This window comes from Antechinus flavipes, chromosome 6, assembly GCF_016432865.1.
Source record: "Antechinus flavipes isolate AdamAnt ecotype Samford, QLD, Australia chromosome 6, AdamAnt_v2, whole genome shotgun sequence".
In the NCBI taxonomy this organism is placed as follows: Eukaryota; Metazoa; Chordata; class Mammalia; order Dasyuromorphia; family Dasyuridae; genus Antechinus; species Antechinus flavipes.
Window position 1 is genome coordinate 195,263,961 of NC_067403.1, and position 25,180 is coordinate 195,289,140.

The window sequence follows — 25,180 nt, forward strand, 5'->3', positions numbered from 1 at the left end:
TCTTATAGAATTAAAATAATAATAACAATAATAGTAACTTAGTATCAGTTACTGTTACAGTTATGTTATTTGATCTTCACAATAACCCTTTGAAGTGAGTGCTATTGTTATCTCCATTTTACAGATGAAGAAGTTAAATAAAATGATAATTCTAATTAAGCTTGAATTAATAGTTCCTGGATTTATTTTTTCCTAGAGCATTAATGCTCTAGGAACATCCAGGAGGCCCATATTACAAATCACAGCCACTATCCAGCACTGGGCCTGAAATCAGAAAGACTTGAGTTTAATCTAGTTCAGACACTTACTTGTTTTGTTACCCTGGGCAAGTCACTTAACTCTGTTTGTCTCAGATTCCTCATCTGTAAAATGAATTGGAGAAGGGAATGGTAACTCCCTCCAATATTTTTGCCAAGAAAACCTCCAAAGGGAATCATGAAGACTTGAACCCAACTGAACAACAATAAGCAACAAGGTTTTGTGATAAAATTTGAACATTTTTTAAAGTGAATAAGTATTTAAATTAATGACACCATTTTTGTCTTACAGAACTGTGCTGTTGGAAATACTAAAATGCAAATATCCTGTTGTTTGCTTTAATGCTAAAGAGTTTGTGAAAACAGTGCTCCAACTAAATGGCAGTTATGGTTATTGGAAATATGGTAAGTGCTTAATACTTGGATTAACTCTCTTCAGAATGGTCAGGGAATGAAGTGTTCTGGTAAATGCAGAAGTCCATTTAGTGGAGAATGACTGTATATATTTGTTTTATTTTATTTTTATTTCTTCTTTAGCATGTGTTGACTTACATTCTGTCTCCTTAGTTCTTTCTCTGGTTGCAGATGGCATTTCCTGTCCAAAGTCTATTGGGATTGCTTTGGAGGTATACAGTTGTTTTAAAGACCCTAGATGAGGATACCCTTGGAGTCATAAGGCCTGGATTCAAATCTTGTCAAAGACATTTCCTGGGAAAGGCCATTTGTTTTACATGGCCTCAGTTTCTTGGTTGGACTCAATAAGGTCTGCAGTCCTTTCAGCTCCATTTATGATCCTGTGATTTTAAATAACATATTGTAGGATTCTGCCTTTTAATCCAGTCTATTATCCACTTCCATTTTTATGGGAGAGTTCATTCCATTCACATTCATAGTTAAAATTACTAACTCTGTATTTCCCACCATCTTGTTTTCTCTAAGTTATGTTTTTCTCTTTCCTTTCCCCTTTCTCTCCTCCACAGTGTTTTGCTTCTGACCATCACCTTCTTCAATCTGTTCTCTCCTTTTATAGTCCCTCCCCCCTTTCTTATCTTTCTACTTCTGTTCTCCCTTCTATTACCTTCCCCTTTCCTTTCCTCTTCCTTTTCCTACTTTCCTATATAAGACAAATTTCTATATTAAATTAAATATGTCTGATATTCTCTCTTTGAGCCAAATCTGAAGAGATTAAGGTTCACACAATACTCATCCTCCTCCTTTCTTTTTCTCAACTGTAATGTAATTTATCCCATTTTATCCCCCCTTTCTTCTTCTTCCAGTACAATTGCTTTTCCTTTACTAATTTCTTTTTTATATCATCTCAGTAAAGTCAAATTATACTCACACTCTCTAACTATATCCATAAAAATATGGTTCTCAAGAGTTAATATGTCCTCTTCCCGTATAGGCATGTACAGATTTTAACCTTTATAAGCCAGTTTTTTCCCCTTTTTACTTTTTTATGCTTCTCTTGAGTTCTGTATTTGAAGGCCAAATTTTCTGCTCAACTGTTTTTTTCATCAAAAATAAATGAAAATCTCTTATTTCATTGAATATTTATTCCTCCCTCCCTGCCTGAAAAATAATGCTTAATTTTGATGGATAGGTGATTCTTGGTTGCAGTCCAAGTTCCTTTGCCCTCCAGAATATCATATTCCAGGTCCTGCGATCCTTTAAAGTAAAAGCTGCTAGGTCCTAGGTAATCTTGATAACAGCACCTTGATATTTAATTGTTTCTTTCTAGTTGCTTGCAGTATTTTTTCCTGGATCTGATAATTCTAGAATTTAGCTACAATAATCCTTGGAGTTTTCATTTTGGGGTCTCTTTCAGGGGGTGATCAGTGAATTCTTTCAATGGCTATTTTATCCTTTGGTTCTAGAATATCAGGGCAGTTTTCCTTGATGATTTCTTGAAAAATATATCTAGACTCTTTTTTTCATTGTGGTATTCAGTAGCCCAATAATTCTTAGATTATCTCTCCTGGATCTGTAATGTTCTGGCTAGCTTTCTGGAAACCTCAGGACCAGCCTTGATCTTTAGTGGGGAGGCAGGAGAGCCACCAGGTGGATGGTGAAAAATAGAATGTCTATCTTCCAGTCCTTCTTAGCCCTTATATACCTTATTGTAATTACATCATTACAGCATACTGATTATGTGTGAATTAGAGAATCTTTACATCACCATACTAAGTACTAAGTATATATGTGAACTAGATAACATTGTCTCATCAATTCCATTGAGTTAATACCTTGTTTCAGGTATACTTCTCCAGAGTTCCGGCCCTCTACATGGATCTATTTTCCAGCACAGGTTTTTCTGATGAAGCATTTTATATTTCCTTCTAGTTTGTATCTTTTTTTATTTTGTTGACTGATTCTTGATGTCTCATTGAGAAATTTGCTTCCATTTGTTTAATTCTAATTTTTAGTGAATTATTGTCTTTAGTTAGTTTTTTTTTAAATCTCCTTTTGCATTTCACCAACTAAATTTTTAAATGAGTTATTTTGTTCATTAGGTTTTTTTCCATGAACAAATTCTGTTTTTTAAACAAATTGGTTGCTTTTTCCATTTCACCAAAATATTCTTTAGGGAGTGATTTTCGATAGACATTTTTTGTGTTTCCTTTTTCAGAGCTTTCATTTACTTTCCTCATTTTTCTTCTAACTCTCTTTAAAGATCCTTTTTGAATTCTTCCAAGAGAGCCTTGTGAAATGTAGACCAACTCATATCATTCTTTGAGGTTTTATCTGGAGATATTTTGCCTTTAGTGTCCTCAGGGTTTGAGGTCTGTTCTTCCCTGCCTTCATTACAACTTCTATAGACAGAGCTCATTTTTAAAGGTTTGAGGTCTGCTCTTAAGGTAAAATTATTGTTATGCTGGGGTAGGGGTTCACTATTTGCCTTCTGTAGTTGCATTGGAGATCTTACATCTAGTCTGCTGATCCACTGGCTTCTGAACTAGAATAAAGGAGTAAATACTGCTGTATTTTGACTTTGAGCCTTCCACTAGATTCCTCCAGAATGTTGAAGCCTCCTTGCCCTGGGTCTCCCTGAATTGTACTGCACTGTGCCTATGCTGGCCTGCAACTCTCCCCCTTACTATCCCCTCCCCCCACCAAATTGAGACAGACCTTTCCTGAAGTTCTTCCAAAATATCTTCTGCTGAAAATTTGTTATACTACAAATTTTTGTGAGTTTTGTCACTCCAAAATTTGTTCAGAGGCTTGATCAGGTGTCAATCTGAGGGAAACCAGGAAGAGCTCAGAGAAAGACTTGTCTACTGTCCAACATCTTGGTTCTGCCCTGATCCTATGATTTTACATATATAAAGAAGAAAATTTACTTTGGGATGTCAGTTAATAACTCATGTCTTGGTACTGATACCTAAACCAGGTAGGCTGAAAACAGAGAAAGAAAATTATAGACCAATCTCCCTAATGAATATTGATGCTAAAATCTTAAATAAAATATTAGCAAAAAGATTACAGAAAATCATCCCCAGGATAATACACTATGACCAAGTAGGATTTATACCAGGAATGCAGGGCTGCTTCAATATTAGGAAAACTATTAGCATAATTGACTATATAATAACTAAACAAACAAAAACCATATGATCATCTCAATAGATGCAGAAAAAGCATTTGAAATCCAACATCCATTCCTAATAAAAACACTTGAGAGCATAGGAATAAATGGACTTTTCCTTAAAATAGTCAGGAGCATATATTTAAAACCTTCAGTAAGCATCATATGCAATGGGGAAAAACTGGAACCTTTCCCAGTAAGATCTGGAGTGAAGCAAGGTTGCCCACTATTACCATTATTATTCAATATTGTATTAGAAACACTAGCCTCTGCAATAAGAGTCGAGAAAGAGATTAAAGGAATTCGAGTAGGCAATGAGGAAACCAAACTATCACTCTTTGCAGATGATAATGATGGTAATAAGAACCCCAGAGATTCTACTAAAAAGCTATTAGAAATAATTCATAATTTTAGCAAAGTAGCAGGATACAAAATAAATCCCCATAAATCCTCAGCATTTTTATACATCACCAACAAAATCCAACAGCAAGAGATACAAAGAGAAATTTTCAAAATAACTGTTGATAGCATAAAATATTTGGGAATCTATCTACCAAAGGAAAGTCAGGAATTATATGAGCAAAATTACAAAAAAGTTTTCACACAAATAAAGTCAGACTTAAATAATTGGAAAAATATTAAGTGCTCTTGGATAGGCCAAGCAAATATAATAAAGATGACAATACTCCCTAAACTAATCTATTTATTTAGTGCTATACCAATCAGACTTCCAAGAAAATATTTTAATGATCTAGAAAAAATAACAACAAAATTCATATGGAACAATAAAAAGTTGAGAATCTCAAGGGAATTAATGAAAAAAAAATCAAATGAAGGTGGCCTAGCTGTACCTGATCTAAAATTATATTATAAAGCAGCAGTCACCAAAACCATTTGGTATTGGCTAAGAAATAGATTAGTTGATCAGTGGAAAAGGATAGGTTCACAAGACAGAATAGTCAACTATAGCAATCTAGTGTTTGACAAACCCAAAGATCCTAACTTTTGGGATAAGAATTCATTATTTGATAAAAACTGCTGGGATAACTGGAAATTAGTATGGCAGAAATTAGGCATGGACCCACATTTAACACCATATACCAAGATAAGATCAAAATGGGTCCATGACCTAGGCATAAAGAACAATATTATAAATAAATTAGAGGAACATAGGATAGTTTATCTCTCAGACTTGTGGAGGAGAAAGACATTTGTGACCAAAGATGAACTAGAGACCATTACTGATCACAAAATAGAAAATTTTGATTATATCAAATTAAAAAGCCTTTGTACAAACAAAACTAATGCCAACAAGATTAGAAGGGAAGCAACAAACTGGGAAAACATTTTTACAGTTAAAGGTTCTGATAGAAGCCTCATTTCCAAAATATATAGAGAACTGACTCTAATTTATAAGAAATCAAGCCATTCTCCAATTAATAAATGGTCAAAGGATATGAACAGACAATTTTCAGAGGATGAAATTGAAACTATTACCACTCATATGAAAGAGTGTTCCAAATCATTATTGATCAGAGAAATGCAAATTAAGACAACTCTGAGATACCACTACATACCTGTCAGATTGGCTAAGATGACAGGAAAAAATAATGATGAATGTTGGAGGGGATGCGGGAAAACTGGGACATTGATGCATTGTTGGTGGAGTTTTGAACGAATCGAACCATTCTGGAGAGCAATCTGGAATTATGCCCCAAAAGTTATCAAACTGTGCATACCCTTTGATCCAGCAGTGCTACTACTGGGCTTATACCCCAAAGAGATACTAAAGAAGGGAAAGGGACCTGTATGTGCCAAAATGTTTGTGGCAGCCCTGTTTGTAGTGGCTAGAAACTGGAAAATGAATGGATGCCCATCAATTGGAGAATGGCTGGGTAAATTGTGGTATATGAATGTTGTGGAATATTATTGTTCTGTAAGAAATGACCAGCGGGATGAATACAGAGAGGACTGGCGAGACTTACATGAACTGATGCTAAGTGAAATGAGCAGAACCAGGAGATCATTATACACTTCGACAACGATATTGTATGAGGATGTATTCTGATGGAAGTGGATTTCTTTGACAAAGAGGCCTAACTGAGTTTCAATTGATAAATGATGGACAGAAGCAGCTATACCCAAAGAAAGAACACTGGGAAATGAATATAAACTGCTTGCATTTTTGTTTTTCTTCCCGGATTATTTTTACCTTCCAAATCCAATTCTCCCTGTGCAACAAGAGAACTGTTTGGTTCTGCAAACATATACTGTATCTAGGATATACTGCAACATATCTAACATATAGAGGACTGCTTGCCATCTAGGGGAGGGGGTGGAGGGAGGGAGTGGAAAAATCAGAACAGAAACGAGTGCAAGGGATAATGTTGTAAAAAAATTACCCTGGAATGGATTCTGTCAATATAAAGTTATTATTAAATAAAATAAAATAAAACATTAAAAATAAATAAATAAATGCTAGGAGGTAGTGAATAAAAAAAATAATAACTCATGTCTGAGCTCCTTAGAAATCATCTAGTCTCAGGTACACAAAGCATCTTACCTATAGTAATGCATTTAGGAAGTGGCAGAGCCAGTCTCATTATTTGGATCGTTATCATTATCTTATCACTTAAATATTATTGTATTCTAAGATTCTTCCCTGTGCCCTCTGATCTTCTGTCTACTCTTTACTGATATTAATATTACAATGAATTCAGTTGTCTTTATATGAGTAACTCCCCAAACTATGTAACCAAACTTCATCTCTTCTGAGCTCCAGATGTGCATTTCTAACTCCTTGCTTGTTATCTTTTCTTAAACATCCATAGGCACCTCAAAGTAGAACTCATCAACTTAACTCTTTTTTATTATTATTAAAGTTTTTTATTTACAAAGCATATGCAGGGGTAATTTTTCCAACATTGATCCTTGCATAACCTTTTGTTCCAAGTTTTCCCCTCTCCCCTCCTCCCCACCCCTGGCAGGTAGTCCAATACGTGTTAAATATGTTGAAATACATGTTAGATCCAATATATGTATATATATTTATATAAGTATCTTGTTGCGCAAGAAAAATCAGATTTTTCTTGAAGGAAAAAAGAAAAACTGAGAAAGAAAACAAAATGCAAGCAAATAAACAGAGAGAGTGAGAATGCTATGTTGTGATCCACACTCTGTTCCCATGCTTCTCTCTCTGGATGTAGATGGCTCTCTTCATCACTGCACAAGTGGAACTGATATCAACTTAACTCTTAAATTGTCTTCCTAATCTCCCTATTTCTGTCAAAGACTCAACTGTTTAGTCATCCGGATCTACAACTTTGACTTTTCTTTTCCATCATAGCCTATATGTAATCAGTCACCAAATCTTATTGGTTCTAACAGCATAATAACTTTTGTGCTTATTGTTTTTTCTCCATTCACATAGCCATTACCCTTGTTTAGGCCCTTAATAGTTTTTTATCTCTAATCTCTTCTTTTTTCAACTTGTTCTTCATGTAGCTGCCAAAGTGATATTTTAAAAACACTTAAATCTGATCATGTTACTACTCTGCCTAAGCTTCAATGATTCCTTGATACTTTGGGGCTATACACTTCTCTGGTAGGTTATGCTTATGCTTTTTTTTTTTTTTTTACTTCTACTCTGATTATGGTAGATCTAGTCAGTTTTCCTATATGATTTATTGAAATACAGTGTCCAGAATTTTTTCATCATGAATTTTAGATCATCCAGTGATTCTTAATTTTTTTCTCATTGTTCTATTATCTAGGTCAGTTGGTTTTTATATCAACTAACTTTTTTCTTGTTTTTTAAAATAATTTTTTTGATCTTGTTCTAATTTTTCTTGGTATCTTAAGGAGTCATTGATTTCTATTTGGTCTATTCTAGTTTTCAAGCAGTCCATTTATTAGGTAAGTTTACCTCTTTTTCCGCTAAACTATTTGTTTTCCTCATTCTTTATTATAGAACTTTTATTCCATTTTTAATCTCTTGATTTCTTCTAGGTATTCATGAAATATCTAGATATTTCCTTTTAGGTACGCCTTAGGAAAAATCTGTTTTTTCCTTTGATTTCTGCTTACAGTTGTTATGAAGATCTAGATTGTCATATACGTATATATGTATATTTAATATGGATCAGTTTCTTCTTTGGCTTACACATCTCTACAATTTTTTGCTTTTCATTTGGAGTTTTGTGCCAGTACCAATCAGGCTGTGCTGTGCTTTGGGATGAGTTGGTTGTCATTGCTAGCCTTGCCCTGGATCTCAGGGTTAGTGTCCCCCGATTTATGGATCTTTGAAATTCAGAGCTTTGAATCTTTACAATCCTCTCTGGCATTTCAGGGCAGAATGCTAAGTATGGTCCTTGAGTTGCTTGGGCTGTTCTACTCTGAGGATCGTCATATCATACTGGTTACTATTATTGCCTGGGACTTCCAAAGTTCCTTCTTGGGCACTTTGTGATCAGCCCAGGGCTTTTTCAGAAGAGCCCTCCACTTCTGTTGCCTCCTGACACAAGAGTCTTGGTCTTGCAGACTACAACATCTCTGGCCTATCTTTGGTTGCTTTGAGAGTCTACTCTGTTCTGTCCCTGTTTTTTTTTTTTTTTTTTTTTTTTGAAGACTTCCTCTCATATTTCTTCTGTGGCTCTTGCTGGATTTTTGTGCATTAAAGAAAGCACTTTTATTGGATTTCTTGATTCTTACTTGATGTGGTACAAACTTCAGGGTTTTGTTAAAGTAAGTGAATGGGAGCTATGCCGTCTGTACCATCAGTTCTTTTATTGGAATTCCAGCTTTTCTTACATACCTGGGAGGAATTTTCTTCTCACTATTGTTTCTTACAATTTCTAGATTCCTTCAGAGATGACTGAGCTCAATTGCCACATTCTACCAAAATCCTTTTGTGATCTCTCTAAATTGCTAACCATCTTTACCCTTTTCATTCTACTTTGTAGTATGTGTGTGTGTATATATATGATTTATGTATACAAATCATACTATATATTTGTATATGTATACATATATATGTGTGCATGTGTGTGTAAATAATATACACGAGAATTTGTATTTACTTTCCTGTGTATGAGTGTGCCCCTGGTAAAATGTGAGCTTCTTGAAGACAGGACCTGTTTAATTATTCTGTCTTAATTTTTCATGATTAGCATAATGTCTGGCATATAGCTCATAGTTAATAAAAATTTGGTGAATTGAAGTGCTGTACTTATGGTCATGCAGGCATAGCCTACTTCAAACTCAATGACTTCAATCAAGTATTGTTTACTTCTACCTTCTGCCACATTCGGCTGCTTTTCCATGGAAGGTTATTTGGTAGGAAATAGTTCTTTCGTTTATTAGTTATGTAAAACTCTGTATTTCGCAAAGCCATCATAATCTTGTTTTGGGGCAACCTTTGTAAGCTCTGTAATTCTTGCCTATTTCTCATTCCTGAAGCATTACTAACAGCCTTAAATCTTTGTGATTATTGTTGAAACTGACACCAACATGAGACCTCCTCAAGTTTTTCTGAGCTCTAAATGTACAACATATAATTCTAAACTTTCTTGGTAAATATTATATTGGTGAATAAAGTTATTCAGAAATTATGTCCTAAAAAAGGGGGAATTAAAGCCACTAATAAAACTAGAGGAAACTTAGGGAACTTTCTTCTGGATCCATCTTTAAGATGTTATTTATTATCTTTAAGGTACTACACACACCTTTATAGGACATTAGTAAACTTTTGAACTGATATGGCTTAAAGATGTCATTCAAAGATAATATCAGTGTGATATTAGGGTTCGGGTAACACAGAGGCTAAATTTGTTCCCCTGAGACATGTCAGCAACTTACTGCTTTTGAATTTCCAGTGTGCAAAATCTTGTTTATCAGATTGTGTAGCTGAAATTTTTTAACATGGAAACAGGTGATTGTTTAAGCAATATGCCTTTTAGGACTATCAGAAGGTCCTTGTCTAAAATGCCTTCCACAACTTGTCATTTAAGCCTATTCTTCTTCCATTACAATATGCTGCCCTCTTCAGTAAACATTTATTGAGCAACTTCTATGTGTAAGTCAACTGTAGAACTATATTATTTTATCTTGCTTTTCTCACAGCTTTATGGGACAGGATCTACTATGAATATTATCCAAATTTGGAAATGAGGGAACTCAGATTTAGAAAGGTCAAGCTACTTTCCCACATATTCATACAGAATAAGTGTTAAAGCCATGACTTGAATCCAAATTTTATAACTTTAAGGCAAGCTCTTTCCTCTGAAAGATAGTACTTTGAAAGATATAACATCTCTTTGAATTAAGTAGTTCAAATATTATTATTAATTTTATTTTATAAACTTTAATACTGAATCTTGAAGAAGTGAAATGATTTAGTCAAGGATAGATAGCTGAAATATTAAAGAACCAGACTTCAATCCTAGTTTTTTAATTTCAATTTCAATATTCCTTCCTCTTTATTTTACTCCATAATTCACCTAATCTAATTTTAGCTTCTGGCTTTATTGCCCTTTAACATGAAGATATCTCTTTAACATTTTAAAATGTTTTATGACTTGTGAATATACTTGAGATCACTCACCAAAAAAAGCCTTTTGATAGAGAAGAGAGGAAGATGACTTCTTAGTAAGCAAAAAAGTAAGAAGATATCTCAAAAAAAGAGAAAAGGTTGTCGTGGAGTCAGTTTACACCTATAAAATTAGGCCAATAATATCAATTACTTTCATGGTGATAGAATACATATACATATGTGCACATCCATATATTTGTATAGGTTTCATTACATGTACTATATGCATACACACATATAGATAGATATGCATGTATATAAACATAGGCTTGTCTATATAAGTATACATATACCTATATGCACATGCATATATACATACAATTATGTTTCTCACAAGAGATTAGAATTTCAGTAATGTGATATTTCTCCTTTGATGTTAACAAAATTTAATAACCTTTTAGAAACTTGAAAGATAATCTGATCATTTCCTTATTCTTTTTGTGCCTCTTTTAAATTATATATATACTTTTTTCCTTTTCTTTACCTTCAGTCCCTGAGTTTATGGTGTTAGATCCCAGAATTGCAGCATGGCTTCTTGATCCTAATGATACTATTTCCTCCTTTGAAGATCTAATAAGAAAATATTTTGAAGAATCAGTCACAATGAAAATGAATAACCCAAATGGAAGTTCTTCACACAATATGGTGGTGAGTCATTTAAAAATAGTTACAAATTTAAAAACAACTTTGTATATAAATGGATGAATATAAAAGAGAAATAATCCACTTTTTAAACTTCTCCTTAGTCCCCAAAGAGGCAGAAGTAATTACTTCATATAAAAACAGGATCTTCTGAGGTGGAAGAGACCTTAGAGGTCCAGCTTGATGTCATTCTCCATATTCTTCCCTCTAATATGGATAGGCCTATATTAGGAGCTGAATATTAATTAAAAATTAAGATGAAATTAAAATTAAGATTCATCATCACTGAGTTATCTTGTATCATTTCACAGTGTCATTAGCATGCCTTTCTGTAAATACATCATTAGGAGAAGCTCTATTTCCTAAAGTAGCTTTCTACAATGTAGAAAACCAAGCATATTAGAGAGTTCCAATAGGGTGACTGAAGCACCTTCAATGCCTCCATACGACATGATCTCATCTAGTTATTTCAGAGCCAGATAAGCTCTATCAGCAGATTATGATTTAGATAAAAAGGAACTTTTTTATACTGAATGAAAGATTGTGGATGGATTAATTCTTGGAATATAAGTCTAACTAGATCATTAGTTTCTATTCCAAAATATACTCCTACCAGAGGAATACATCTCCTTTCAAAGTCAGTTCAGGGATATTAATTTTGGAAGAGCAGAAAACAGGTTAAAAAAAAGAGAGATGAAGACTATTTCCTATTTTTAGGAGGTGGGAGCTATGGTAGTAAAAATTTCACTGATTGGTTAAAAAACCCAACTGCCATTACTTAGTGCCATTCTGTGAACAGTAGCTGGGAGACACTGGTTTAGATGAGTTCTGATCTTTTTTTTTTTTTTTTTGGTTGGGATCAGGGGTTGGGGTTTTGATATTTTATCAATTTGTAAAAATATTATTGTCACTTCAATTTCTCCTCCAGTTAAATAAAAGTACCCAATGCCTCCTCATATTATAACAAAACAGTACATTTGAGCAAAACAATCACATGTTGGCTGTCTGAAAAAGTGTGTGCTGAAGTTTAGCTAAAGATGACCAAATGAGTAGAAGCAGAAAAACCCAGTTCTTTCATAACTATTCAAAAATGATAAAAAGTAACATAGAACCAAGAAATGATAAAAAATGAAGAGAAACAACAAGTAGGAGCATTTTTTCAATTCACACAAAGAGAAAATCAGGGTCACAGCTAAGAATCAAGCAAGACCTAGTTGCCAACACCACAAAGGAAAGGGGAACTTAAAACATTTACAGAAGGCAAAAGATAAAGCATACAGTCAAGAATAATTTATCCTTTAAAGCTGATTATAATGCCACACTGGAAAAATTGAATTGTAAATAAAATAAGAGTAGAAAGTACTCCTGATAAAGAAGCTGGAACCTTGAAATGCAACATAAGGATCAAGAGGAACAAAGATAAATACATTTGACTAATTGGAAGGGATTTTATAATAACGAAATATTTATAAAATTATTTATTTATTTATATGTGAAATAGGGGGAGAAGAAACAAGTTACCCTAAAGAATCCTAATGTTTTTGAGGGTCATAGAGAGAGTAAGTGAAATAGAGAGTGTGGAAAGTTTTTAATTATATTTTGATGATCTAAAAGGAAAGAAAAGATAATATAGTAGTAAAGAAAGAAGGAGTAAGTTAGTAAAGCATATCTCACATAATTGAGATGAGCAAAAAAAAAAAGACAATACAAACATGGAAGAAGGAGTGAGGAAATGTGTTTCACATGGACCTCATTTTTATTTGAACAAATGATCAAATACATATACATACAGAGGATTTATGTAAAAATATATTAAACTGAATAGGAAATCAATTAGGGACAAGGAAAGAATAATAGGAAATGTAGTTTTAAGGAGGGATTATTTAAAAAAATAAACAATAAAACAATATGGAATATGAAGAGAGAATGAAATGGAAAAAAAAAGTTAAAAGCCTGTGACCAGGAACTACATAATAGGAAGAAGAGGGAAGTAAAAGAATGGTAGCATATAGTTCATTGTTATTATTCCCACTCCTTTCTCAACATCCTCTTTGACAAGAGAGGGTCAGAGAAAAGAGAAGGAAACTTATCACAGAATAAGAAGGAAGGAAATAAAAACAGTTAATAATTATAACTGTGAATGGGAAAGTGATGAATTCACCCATAAAATGAAAATAGTGGAATGGATTAGAAAGCAGCATCAAACTATAAATTGGTTGTTTTTTCAAGTTATTTGAAATTTATTTTTTAACTTTTATGTGAGTTATTTTTAAAATTTTATTTTTAAATTTCAAATTCTCCTTCCCATCCACACCTATTGAGAAGGTAATAAAGATAATGTCCATTAAATAAGGTAATAAAGATAATGTCCATTAAATGTATGAAATAATGCAAAACATTATTTCCCTACTAATTAAAATTTTAATATTTTGATTTGTTAAAATATAAACTTTTATTTGTTTTTTAATAGCTTTTTATTTACAAAATATATTATGCATGGGTAATTTTTTCAACACTGACCCTTACAAAACCTTCTGTTCCAAATTTTTCCCTCCTTCCCTCTACCCCCTCCCCTAGATGGCAGGTAGTCCAATACATGTTAAATATGTTAAAATATATGTTAAATCCAATATATGTATACTTATTTATATAGTTATCTTGCTGCACATGAAAAATAGAATCTAGAAAGAAAAAAAAACCTGAGAAGGAAAACAAAAATGCAAGCAAACAATAATAAAAAGTGTAAAAATGCTATGTTGTGATATACACTCAGTTCCCATAGTCCTCTCTCTGGGTGTAGGTGGCTCTCTTCATTACTGAACAATTGGAACTGGTTTGAATCATATCATTGTTGAAGAGAGCCAGGTCCATCAGAATTGATCATCATTTAGTCTTCTTGTTGCTGTGTATAATGATCTCCTGCTTCTGCTCATTTCATTTAGCATCGATTCACGTAAGTCTCTCCAGGCCTCTCTGAAATCATGCTGCTGGTCATTTCTTGCAGAACAATAATATTCTATAACATTCATATACCATAATTTATTCAGCCATTCTCCAATTGTTGGGCATCCATTCAGTTTCCAATTTCTAGCCACTACAAAAAGGGCTGCCACAAACATTTTTGCGCATGTGGGTCCCTTTCCCTTCTTTAAGATCTCTTTGGGATATAATCCCAGTAGATCAAAGGGTATGCACAGTTTGATAACTTTTTGAGTATAGTTCTAAATTGCTGTCCAGAATGGTTGAATTCATTCACAATTCCACTAACAATGTATCAGTGTCCCAGTTTTCCCACATCCCCTCCAACATTGGTCATTATCTTTTCCTGTCATTTTAGCCAACCTGAGAAGTGTGTAGTGGTATCTCAGAGTTGTCTTAATTTGCATTTCTCTGATCAATAGTGATTTGGAGCACTTTTTCATATGACTAGAAATAGTTTTCATTTCTTCATTTGAAAATTGTCTGTTCATATCCTTTGACCATTTATCAATTGGAGAATGGCTTGATTTGTTATAAATTTGAGTCAGTTCTCTATATATTTTAGAAATGAGGCCTTTATCAGAACCTTTAACTGTACAGATATTTTCCCAGTTGATTGCTTCTCTTCTAATCTTGTCTGCATTAGTTTTGTTTGTAAAAACACTTTTTAACTTAATATAATCAAAATTTTCTATTTTGTGATCAATAATGATCTCTAGTTTTTCTTTGGTCACAAATTCCTTCCTCCTCCACAAATCTGAGAAGTAAATTATCCTATGTTCTTTTAATTTGTTTATAATATCCTTTTTTATGTCTAGATCATGCAGCCATTTTTACTTTATTTTGGTACACAGTGTTAAGTGTGGGTCAAAGCCTAGTTTCTGCCATACTAGTTTTCAATTTTCCCAGAAGTTTTTGTCAAATAGTGAATTCTTATTCCAAAAGCTGGAGTCTTTGGGTTTGTCAAACAATATATTGCTATAGTTATTGACTATTTTGTCCTGTGAACCTAACTGATCAACTAGTCTGCTTCTTAGCTAGTATCAAATAGTTTTGATGACCACTGCTTTATAATATAGTTTTAGATCTGGTATAGCTAGGTCACCTTCATTTGATTTTTTTTTTTCATAACTTCCCTTGAAATCTCGACTTTTTGTTCTTCTAGATGAATTTTGTGTTATTTTTTTCTAAGTCTGTAAAATAGTTTCTTGGAAGTTTGATATAGCACTAAATCAATAGATTAGTTTAGGTAGTATTGTCATCTTTATTATATTTGCTCAACCTATCCAAGAGCACTTGATATTTTTCTGATTGTTTAAATCTGACTTTATTTTTGTAGAAAATGTTTTGTAGTTGTGCTCATATAGTTCCTGACTTTCCTTTGGCAGTTAGATTCCCAAATATATTATACTATATTTATATATATGTATTATATTATACTTTATCTCTTTTTCTTGCAGTTATTTTAAATGGAATTTCTCTTTGTATCTCTTGCTTTTGGATTTTGTTAGTGATGTATAAAAATGTTGATGATTTATTTGGATTTATTTTGTATCCTGCAACTTTGCTAAAGTTGTAGATTATTTCTAATAGCTTTTTTAGTTGATTCTCTGTGATTCTCTAAGTATACCATCATATCATCTGCAAAGAGTGATACTTTGGTTTCTTCATGACCTATTCTAATTCCTTTAATCTCTTTTTCATCTCTTATTGCCAAAGCTAGCATTTCTAATACAATATTGAATAGTAATAGTGATAGTAGGCAACCTTGTTTCACCCCTGATCTTATTCGGAATGGTTCTAGTATATCTCCATTACATATGATGCTTATTGACAGTTTTAAATAGATGCTATGCTACTGACTATTTTAAGGAAAAGTCCATTTATTCCTATACTCTAGTGTTTTTAATAGGAATAGGTATTAGATTTTATCAAATACTTTTTCTGTATCTATTGAGATAATCATGATTTTTGTTAGTTTGTTTATTGATATAGTCAGTTATGCTAATAGTTTTCCTAATATTGAACCAGCCCTGCATTCCTGGTATAAATACTACTTGGTCATGTTGTATTATTTGGGGGATAATTTCCTGTTATCTCTAATATTTTATTTTATTTTATTTTTTTATTTTTTAATAACTTTTTTATTGACAGAACCCATGCCAGGGTAATTTTTACAGCATTATCCCTTGCACTCACTTCTGTTCCAATGTTTCCCCTCCCTCCCTCCACCCCCTCCCCAGATGGCAAGCAGTCCTATACATGTTAAATATGTCACAGTATAGCTAATATTTTATTTAAGATTTTTACATCAATATTCATTAGGGAGAATGTTCTATAATTTTCTTTCTCTATTTTCCCTCTACCTGGTTTAGGTATCAGTTTCATGTCTGTGTCATAAAAGGAATTTGGTAGAAGTTCTTCATTCCCTATTTTTTTCTAATAGTTTATATAGTATTGGAGTTAATTGTTCTTTAAATGTTTGGTAGAATTCACATGTAAATCCATCTGGTCCTGGGGATTTTTTCTTAGGGAACTGATTAATAGCTTGTTCTATTTCTTTCTCTAAAATGGGCCTATTTAAACAATTTACTTCCTCTTCTGTTAATCTATATTTTTGTAGGTATTCCTTCATTTCACTTAGATTATCAAATATATTGGCATAAAGTTGGGGCAAAGTAACTCCTAATTATTGCTCTAATTTCCTCTTCATTGAGTTGCTCTAATTTATTATTGCTCTAATAATCATTGCTCTAATTTTAACTTCATTGAAAGTTCTCCTTTTTCCTTTATAAGACTAACAATTTGATTTTCCTCTTTCCTTTTTCTAATCAAATTAACTAAAGGTTTATCTATTTTGTTGGTTTTTTTCATAAAACCAACTCTAAGTTGTATTTATTAATTCAATAGTTTTTTTTTACTTTCAATTTTTATTAATCTCTCCTTTTATTTTTAGAATTTCAAGTTTGGTATTTGATTGGGGGTTTTTAATTTGCTCTTTTTCTAGCTTTTTTAGTTACAAACCCAATCCATTCATCTTTTCTTTATTTTATAAGCACCTAGAAATATAAAATTTTTCCTTATTGAGTCTTTGGCTTCATTCTACAAAAATTCTCATTATTGTCATTCTCTTGGATGAAATCATTAATTGAGTCTATTGTTGTTTCACCTATTCATTTTTTAGGATGAGATTATTTAGTTTCCAATTACTTTTTGTTCTATTTACCCCTGCCTTTTTATTGAAAGTAATTTTTATTGCATTGTGATCTGAAAAAAAAATACATTTACTATTTCTGCCTTCTGGAGACAATATGCTTTTAGTCTCTTGAGGGTTTGAAATCTGTTCTTCTCTTTCACCATAAAAATTATCTATGGTTAGAGTTTTCTTTGCCTTTTTACTCATTAAAAAAAAAAAAAGTTGGGATCTGCTTTTAGGGCAGGGAAGGTTTTCCAAGCTTCCTCTACAAGGGTGAAGAGGCTACAGCTGCACTAGGATCTTGCTGACTCATTCCTGGTGGTGGGTGGGCGTGGCCAGGTCCTGTGAGACTCTGGCATTTTGGGTTTCACTATTTACCTTTTGTGTTTGTGTTGGATGTTTTATAACTTCTCTGCTGATCTACTGCCTTGCAACAAGGGCAGAGTAGCCAACACTGGTGTAGATTCCTCCCCATAGATTCTCTACAGCATGGAGACCGCACACATGCCCCAAGTCTGCACAGCCTGCGTTGGCATCTGTGCTCTGCCTGCCTCTCCCTGGCCACCTCCCTCTGTGCCAACAGAAACAAATCTTTTCTGGTGATCTTTGAAATTATCTTCTTCTGATAATTTGCTGTACTCCCAATATTTGTGGATTCTGCTAGTCTAGAACTAATTCAGAGGCTGAATTTGCTAATTAATTGAGGGTCCTGAGAGAAGATCAGAAAGAAGCGTATGAAATCTCTGTCATATTAGCTCTGCCCACCCCCACCCCCCCAAGCTAAAAATTGTTGACAAAAACTGTATTTAAAAGACAAAGATTCATCCAGAGTTAAAATGAGGCAGAATAAAATATATCATCCTTCAAATAAGCTTGAAAAAGCAGAGTTAGCAACCACAATCTCAGACAAAGCAACAATAAAAATGTTTACACAAACAGGGAAACTTATTGTGCTTAAATGTACTATAAATAATGAATTCATGTCAGTACATAACACATGTGCACCAAATGGCATCAACATCTAAATATTGAAAGCAAAAGTCAAATAAATTTCAAGTAGAAACAGACAGTTTCTCTAATAGTGGAGAATTTTATTGAGCCTCTTTTATGCCTAGAAGCATTTAGTTATTTATAAATAGCTTTTTATTTTTCCAAATACATAAACAGATAGTTTTCAACATTCACCTTTGCAAAACCTTGTGTTCCAAAATTTTCTCCCTTCCTTTCCTTCTTACCTTTCCTTTAGACAACTAGCAATCTGACATAGATTAAACACATACAATTCTTCTAAACATATTTCCATATTTATCATGCTGCACAAGAAAAATCAGATCAAAAGGAAAAAAAAAACGAGAAAGAAAAAAAACAAGCAAACAACAAAACAGTGGTCTACATTCAGTCTCTATAATTCTCTCTATGAATGTGGGTGGCTCTTTCCTTCATGTCTATTTGAATTGTCTTGAATCACCTCATTATTGGAATAAAGTCCATCACAATTGATCATTGCATAATCGTGTTCCTGTTTACAATGGGCTCTTGGTTCTGCTCACTTCATTTACCTAGAAATATTTAACAAAGCAATAAACAAGAAAGAAATTATTGAACAGGGTAGAGTTTTAGATAAGTTAGATATTAGAGATCTCTGATGATAACAGAAGCTTCTCAGTTATACGTGGAAGCTTTACATAAATTTGCCATGTATTAAGGCATAAAACCAGGAATATTAAACACATCCTTAGTTGATCACAGTGCAATAATAATTGTGTTTAAGAAAGAATTGAAAATTATTTACAGACTAAGTAACTGAATTATAAGGAAGTAGTGGGTCAGAAAAATTATAGGAACAATAAGAAATTCATCAAAGAAAATGATAAAAAGCAAGGCAAAAATATTCTTTGCTTTTGAGGAACTCACATTCTAATAGGGGATGCAACATAAAACTAGATACATATCAGATACACATATATGGAGCAGATAAAAGACAATCTCTTTTTAAAATTTACATTTTTTATTAAAATATTTTTTCTTTTTCTTTTTTTTTTTTTTAAAGAAAAACCAAGCCAAACCCATGCATTGTTAAGCAAAACAAATTCCCATGTTGACTATGAAAAAAATTTACTCTTTGCCTTCACTCAATCTCTTCTTTGGAAATATGTAGCATGCTTTATCATTTATCCTCTGGAAGGCAATCTCATAGTGAAAGATATTACCATTTGCTGTGGCCAGGAAAAAGATCTCACACAGAAAAAAATCCAGGAATTTAATTGGTGGTGGGGAAGAGGGAGAATATTCTAGTCAATAAAATCACAGAGAAGAGTAGAATGTTCTTTACAAGGAATGAAAAGTAATTCATAGTAGCTGGTTGCAGACTATATAGAAGAAGGAAAGTATAAGAAAAATGGAAAAGTAGGAAAGAGCCATGTTGTGAAGCTCTTTAAATGTCAAGTAGAATACATTATATTAGTTCATATGGCTAATAGGGAATTACTGGAGTGAATGGACAAATATATATTTTAGGAAAATCTTTTTAGCAGTTGATTGGAGCATGAATTGAAGCAGGAAGAGACTTGAGGCAGGAATGCCAATTAGAAGGCTATTATAATAGTCCCATGAAAAGCGATGAATGCTGGAATTTTCTTTCTGGATACAGATGGCTCTCTTCAACACAAACCCATTGGAATTGGCCTGAATCACCTCACAGCTGGAAAGAGTCATGTCCATCAGAATTGATCATTGTATAACCTTGCTATTACAGTGTACAATGTTCTCCTGGTTCTACTCAGTTCATTTAGCATCAGTTCATATAAGTCTTTCTAGGCATCTCTGAAATCATCCTGCCGATTATTCCTCCTTCTCTTCCCCCCTCCCTTTTTTATTCCCTCTTTCCTTCCTTCCCTCTCTCCTTCCTTCCCTCCTGGCAACTGGGGTTAAGTCACTTGCCCAGAGTCACACCGCTAGGAGATAATAAATGTCTGAGCCAGATTTGAACTCAGGTCCTCCCAACTTCAAGCCTAGTACTCTATCCACTATGCTATCTAACTGCCCCCTGCTGATCATTTCTTATAGAACAATAATATTCTATAACATACATATATTATACCTTATATAACCATTCTTCAACTGATGGCATCCACTTAGCTTCCAGGTCCTTGCCATCACAAAAAGCACTGCTACAAACATTCTTCTAATATAGGTCATTTCCCCTTTTTTATGATCTCTTTGGGGTACAGGCCTAGTAGAGACACTAGTGGATCAAAGGACATCCACAGTTTGATAGCCCTTTGGGCATAGTTCCAAATTGCTCTCCAGAATGGTTGGATCAGTTCAGAACTACACCATCAATGTATTAGTGTCCCAGTTTTCCTTCTAACATTTGTCATTGGCTTTTCCTGTCATCTTAGCCAACCTGAGAGGTATATAGTGGTACCTCAGAGTTGTCTTAATTAGCATTTCTCTGATCAATAGTGATTTAGAACACCTTTTCATATGACTAGAAATGGTTTCAATTTCATCTGAAAATTATCTGTTCATATCCTTTGACCATTTAAATTTGAGTTAATTCTCTATATATTTTAGAAATGAGGGCTTTATCAGAATCCTTGAATATAAAAATGTTTTCCCAGTTTATTGTTTCCCTTCTAATCTTGTCTGCATTAGTTTTATTTGTACAAAACCTTTTTAATTTAATATAATAAAAATTATCTATTTTGTGTTCAATAATGAACTCCACTTTTCCTTTGGTAAAAAATTCCTTCTTTCTCCATAGATCTGAGAGGTCAACTATCCTTTGTTTTTCTAATTTGCTTATAATATCACTCTTTATGTCTAAATCATGAACCTATTTCAACCATATCTTGATATATGATGTCAGTGCCTAGTTTCTGCCATACTAGTTTCCAATTTTTCCATCAACTTTTGTCAAATAGTGAGTTTTTATCCCAAAATCTGGGGGGTTTGGGTTTGTCATATATAGATTACTATAGTCATTGACTATTTTGTCCTATGAACTTAATCTATTCCACTTATCGACTTCTTTATTTCTTACCCTGTGCCAAATGATGATGACCATTGCTTTGTAATACAGCTTTAGCTCTAGCACAGTTAGACACCTTCATTTGCCTTTTTTCATTAATTCCCTTTGAGTTCTTGAGCTTTTGTTCTTCCAGATGAACTTTGTTATTATTTTTTCTGGACATGTAAAATAATTTCTTGAAAGTTTGATTGGTATGGCACTAAATAGATTAATTTAGGTAATATTGTCATTTTTATTATATTTGCTTGGCCTACCCATGAGCACTTGATATTTTTCCAATTGATTAGATCTGACTTTATTTTAGTGTAAAGTATTTTGTAGTTGTGTTCATATAGTTCCTGACTTTGCCTTTGCAAAGAGACTTCCAAATATTGTATATTATTGACAGTTATTTTAAATGAAATTTTTCTTTGTATTTTTTACTACTGGACTTTGTTGGTAATATATAAAAATGCTGATGATTTGTGTGGATTTATTTTGTACCCTGAAACTTTGTTAAAATTGTGGATTGTTTCTAGTACTTTTTCAGTTGATTTTCTAAGATTCTCTAAATATATCATCCTATCATCTGCAAAGAGTGATAATTTGGTTTCCTCATGACCTACTCTAATTCATTTAATCTCCTTTTCTTCTCTTATTGCCAAAGCTAACATTTCTAATACAATATTGAATACTAATGGTGATAGTGGATTGTTTCACCCCTGATCTTAATGGGAGTGGTTCTAGTTTGTCCCCATTAGATATGATGCTTTCTGATGGTTTTAGATAGATGCTACTAATCATTTTTTAAAAATCCATTGATTCCTATACTTTCTGTGTTTTTTTTAATAGGAATGGGTGTTTGATTTTATCAAATACTGCTTCTGCATCTATTGAGATAATCATATGATTTTTATTAGTTTGGTTATTGATATAGTCAGTTACGCTAATAGTTTTCTTAATATTGAATCAGCCTTGCATTCCTGGTATAAATCCTACTTGGTCATGGTATATTATCCTAGGAATAACTTCCTGTAATCTCTTGCTAATATTTTATTTAAGATTTTTGCATCAATATTCACTAGGGAGATTGGGCTATAATTTTCTTTCTTTGTTTTTCCCCTACCTGGTTTAGGTATCAATACCATGTCTGTGTCATAAAAGGAATTTGCTAGGACTCCTTCTTTCCCTATTTTAAAAATAGTTTGTATAACATTGGAATTAATTCTAATTTAAATGTTTGATAGAATTCACATATAAATCCATCTGATCCTGGAGATTTTTTCTTAGGAAGTTGATTAATAGCTTGTCCTATTTCTTTTTCTAAAATGGGACTATTTAAATAACTTATTTCCTCTTCTCTTAATCTGGGCAATCTATATTTCCTCCAATTCACTTAGATTATCAAATTTATTGACATATAATTGGGCAAAATGACTCCTAATTGTTGCTCTAATTTCCTTTTCATTGATGAAAAATTGTTCCTTTTCATTTTTGAGACTAACAATTTGATTTTCTTCTTTCCTTTTTCTAATCAAATTAACTAAATGTTTATCTATTTTGTTGGGTTTTTTCATAAAACCAACTCAGTTTTATTTAATAATTCAATAGTTTTCTTTCAATTTTATTAATCTCTGATTTTATTTTCAGAATTTCAAATTTTCATCTAATTGTGGGTTTTTAATTTGTTCTTTTCCTAGCTTTTTTAGGTGCAAACCCAATTCATAGATCTTCTCTTTTTCTATTTTATGCAAGTGATCTTGCCATCACTCACAAATGTACTACTTTCACATTCAAGAATTCTGAAATTTCCTTGTCCAACAATAATCTATTGATTTTTGGCTTTCCACTTCTTCTTTTTCCTTCCCTTATCAAACCCTAGTTTCTGTATCTTTAACCTTTTACTCCTCATTCTTTCCCAGGCCTTCTTCCCTGTATAAGCTACTCTCTTCTTTTCCCCATCTTTATCCCTTGATGAACCAATTCAATTCTATATTGTCCTTCTTTCTTAAGTCCTTAGCTCTCTTATCATTTCTCTGATTGTGCCCTGCTAAACCTCAGTTCTGGAGGTTTATTTGTTGCTTTCATTCCTGACATATGCTGCTGAATGAAAATAAAAATCATGTAGTCATTCTGATTGGGTTTTCTATAAATTTATGCTATATAACCCCAACTGAACTCTCTTTATTAGTAGGTAATTATACTATATCTTCATTTTCAATGCATATTCCATTCTGCATAGCAGTTTCCCCTCTCCCTCTTCCCTTAACTGAAAATCTTGCTTCATGTTTTGCAGAAAAAAATGAGACCATTCTCTATGAATTTCATCTTCTCTATCTCATCTCTTTTCACTCATGTGACATTGCCACTATATCCTCCTTCACCCTAGTCTCAAATGATGAGATGGCTTTTTAAAAACTAAAGCTAGACTATAAATCCATTCAGGCAATTCTATTCCAACCTATTTCTGATATTGCCTCCTTTGTCAACTTTATTTTTTTTTACTTAATTTCATTCTCTCTCTGTCTCCTGACTTCTTCTTTACTGCCTAAAAAAGTCCATGTCTCCCCCATCCTCAAAAAAACCTCTTCATTTGATCACTCCTCACAGTTATATCTACTTTGCCCTTTGTGGCTACACTCCTTGAAAAAAACATTTATACATTATAAAATACTTGGAAGTCTACTTGTCAACATAAACCCAAGAACTAAATGAACACAATTGCAGAACACTTTTCACATGACTAAAGTCCGATCTAAATAATTGCTCATAAGTAGACCAAGTCTACTAAAATGATACTTCTATCTCAGTTAATATTCAGTGTCATACCAATCAAGATACCAAAAATTATTTTAAGGAGCTAGAAAAAATAATAACAAAATTCACATGAGAAACAAATGGTCAAGAATATTAAGGGAAAAAATGTGAAGGAAGATGATCTCTCAGTACCACCTTTCAAACTGTATTCAAAGTGGTAATTATGAAAACAGTTTGGTATTGGCTAGAAATAAAATGGTGGATCAAACACTAGGAAATGACATAGTAATTTTGTCTTTGATCAACACAAAAGTTGTTGGGAAAACTAAAAATTAATTTGGCAGATAAATCAACTAAAACCATATACCAAGATAAGGTCAAAATGAGCACATAATTTATACATAAAGGGTGATATCATAAGCAAATTGGGGAAGTGGAATAATTTGCTCGTCAAATTTATGGATAAAGAAAGAATTTATTACCAAATGAGAGACAGAGCTTTATGGGATGTAAAACAAGTAAGTTTGATTTTATTAAATTAAAAAGCTTTGCAAAACAAAACAAATGCAGCCAAGATTAGAAGGAAAGCAAAAAACTGCTTTTATAGGCTCCTTGGCCAGATTCTCATCTGTTTGACACTCTCTACACATAAATGTCCCACAGGGTTCTATACTGAGCCATCTTCTTTACTACTACTATGTTACTTTTCTTGGTGATCTAATCAGCTTCCATGGATTTAATTACCATCTCTTTGCTTCTGTTTCTCAAATGTACCTAGCCTGACCTGATCTAACCTCTGCATGATCTCAAATCTGGCATTGCCAACTGCCTTTTAGACATTTTGGACTACGTGTTAACTAGACATCTTTTTTTTAAATAACTTTTTATTGATAGAACGCATGCCAGGGTAATTTTTTACAGCATTATCCCTTGCATTCACTTCTTTAACTAGACATCTTAAACTAATCATGTCCAAAAGACAGCTCATTACATTTCCCCAAAACCCAATCCAACTATCTTCCTCATTGCTGTAGAAGGCAGCACTCCTCTCAGTCCCTTAGGTTTACAACCTAGGAGTCATTCTAGATTCCTCACTATTTGTCACACCCTTCCCACCTCCTAGATCCAATCTGTTGCAAAGACCTACTAATTTCACCAGTGC

General features: G+C 33.0%; 1 protein-coding gene across 1 annotated transcript in view; it reads left to right on the top strand.

The window, feature by feature from the left end:
* Positions 1-25,180, top strand: part of POLN (DNA polymerase nu) — a 331,195-nt gene that overhangs the window by 38,777 nt on the left and 267,238 nt on the right. The window contains exons 5-7 of the mRNA XM_051966741.1: positions 550-662; positions 10,923-11,080; positions 12,603-12,621. Coding sequence (XP_051822701.1) covers positions 550-662; positions 10,923-11,080; positions 12,603-12,621 — 290 coding nt within the window. The remainder of the gene's footprint in view (positions 1-549; positions 663-10,922; positions 11,081-12,602; positions 12,622-25,180) is intronic.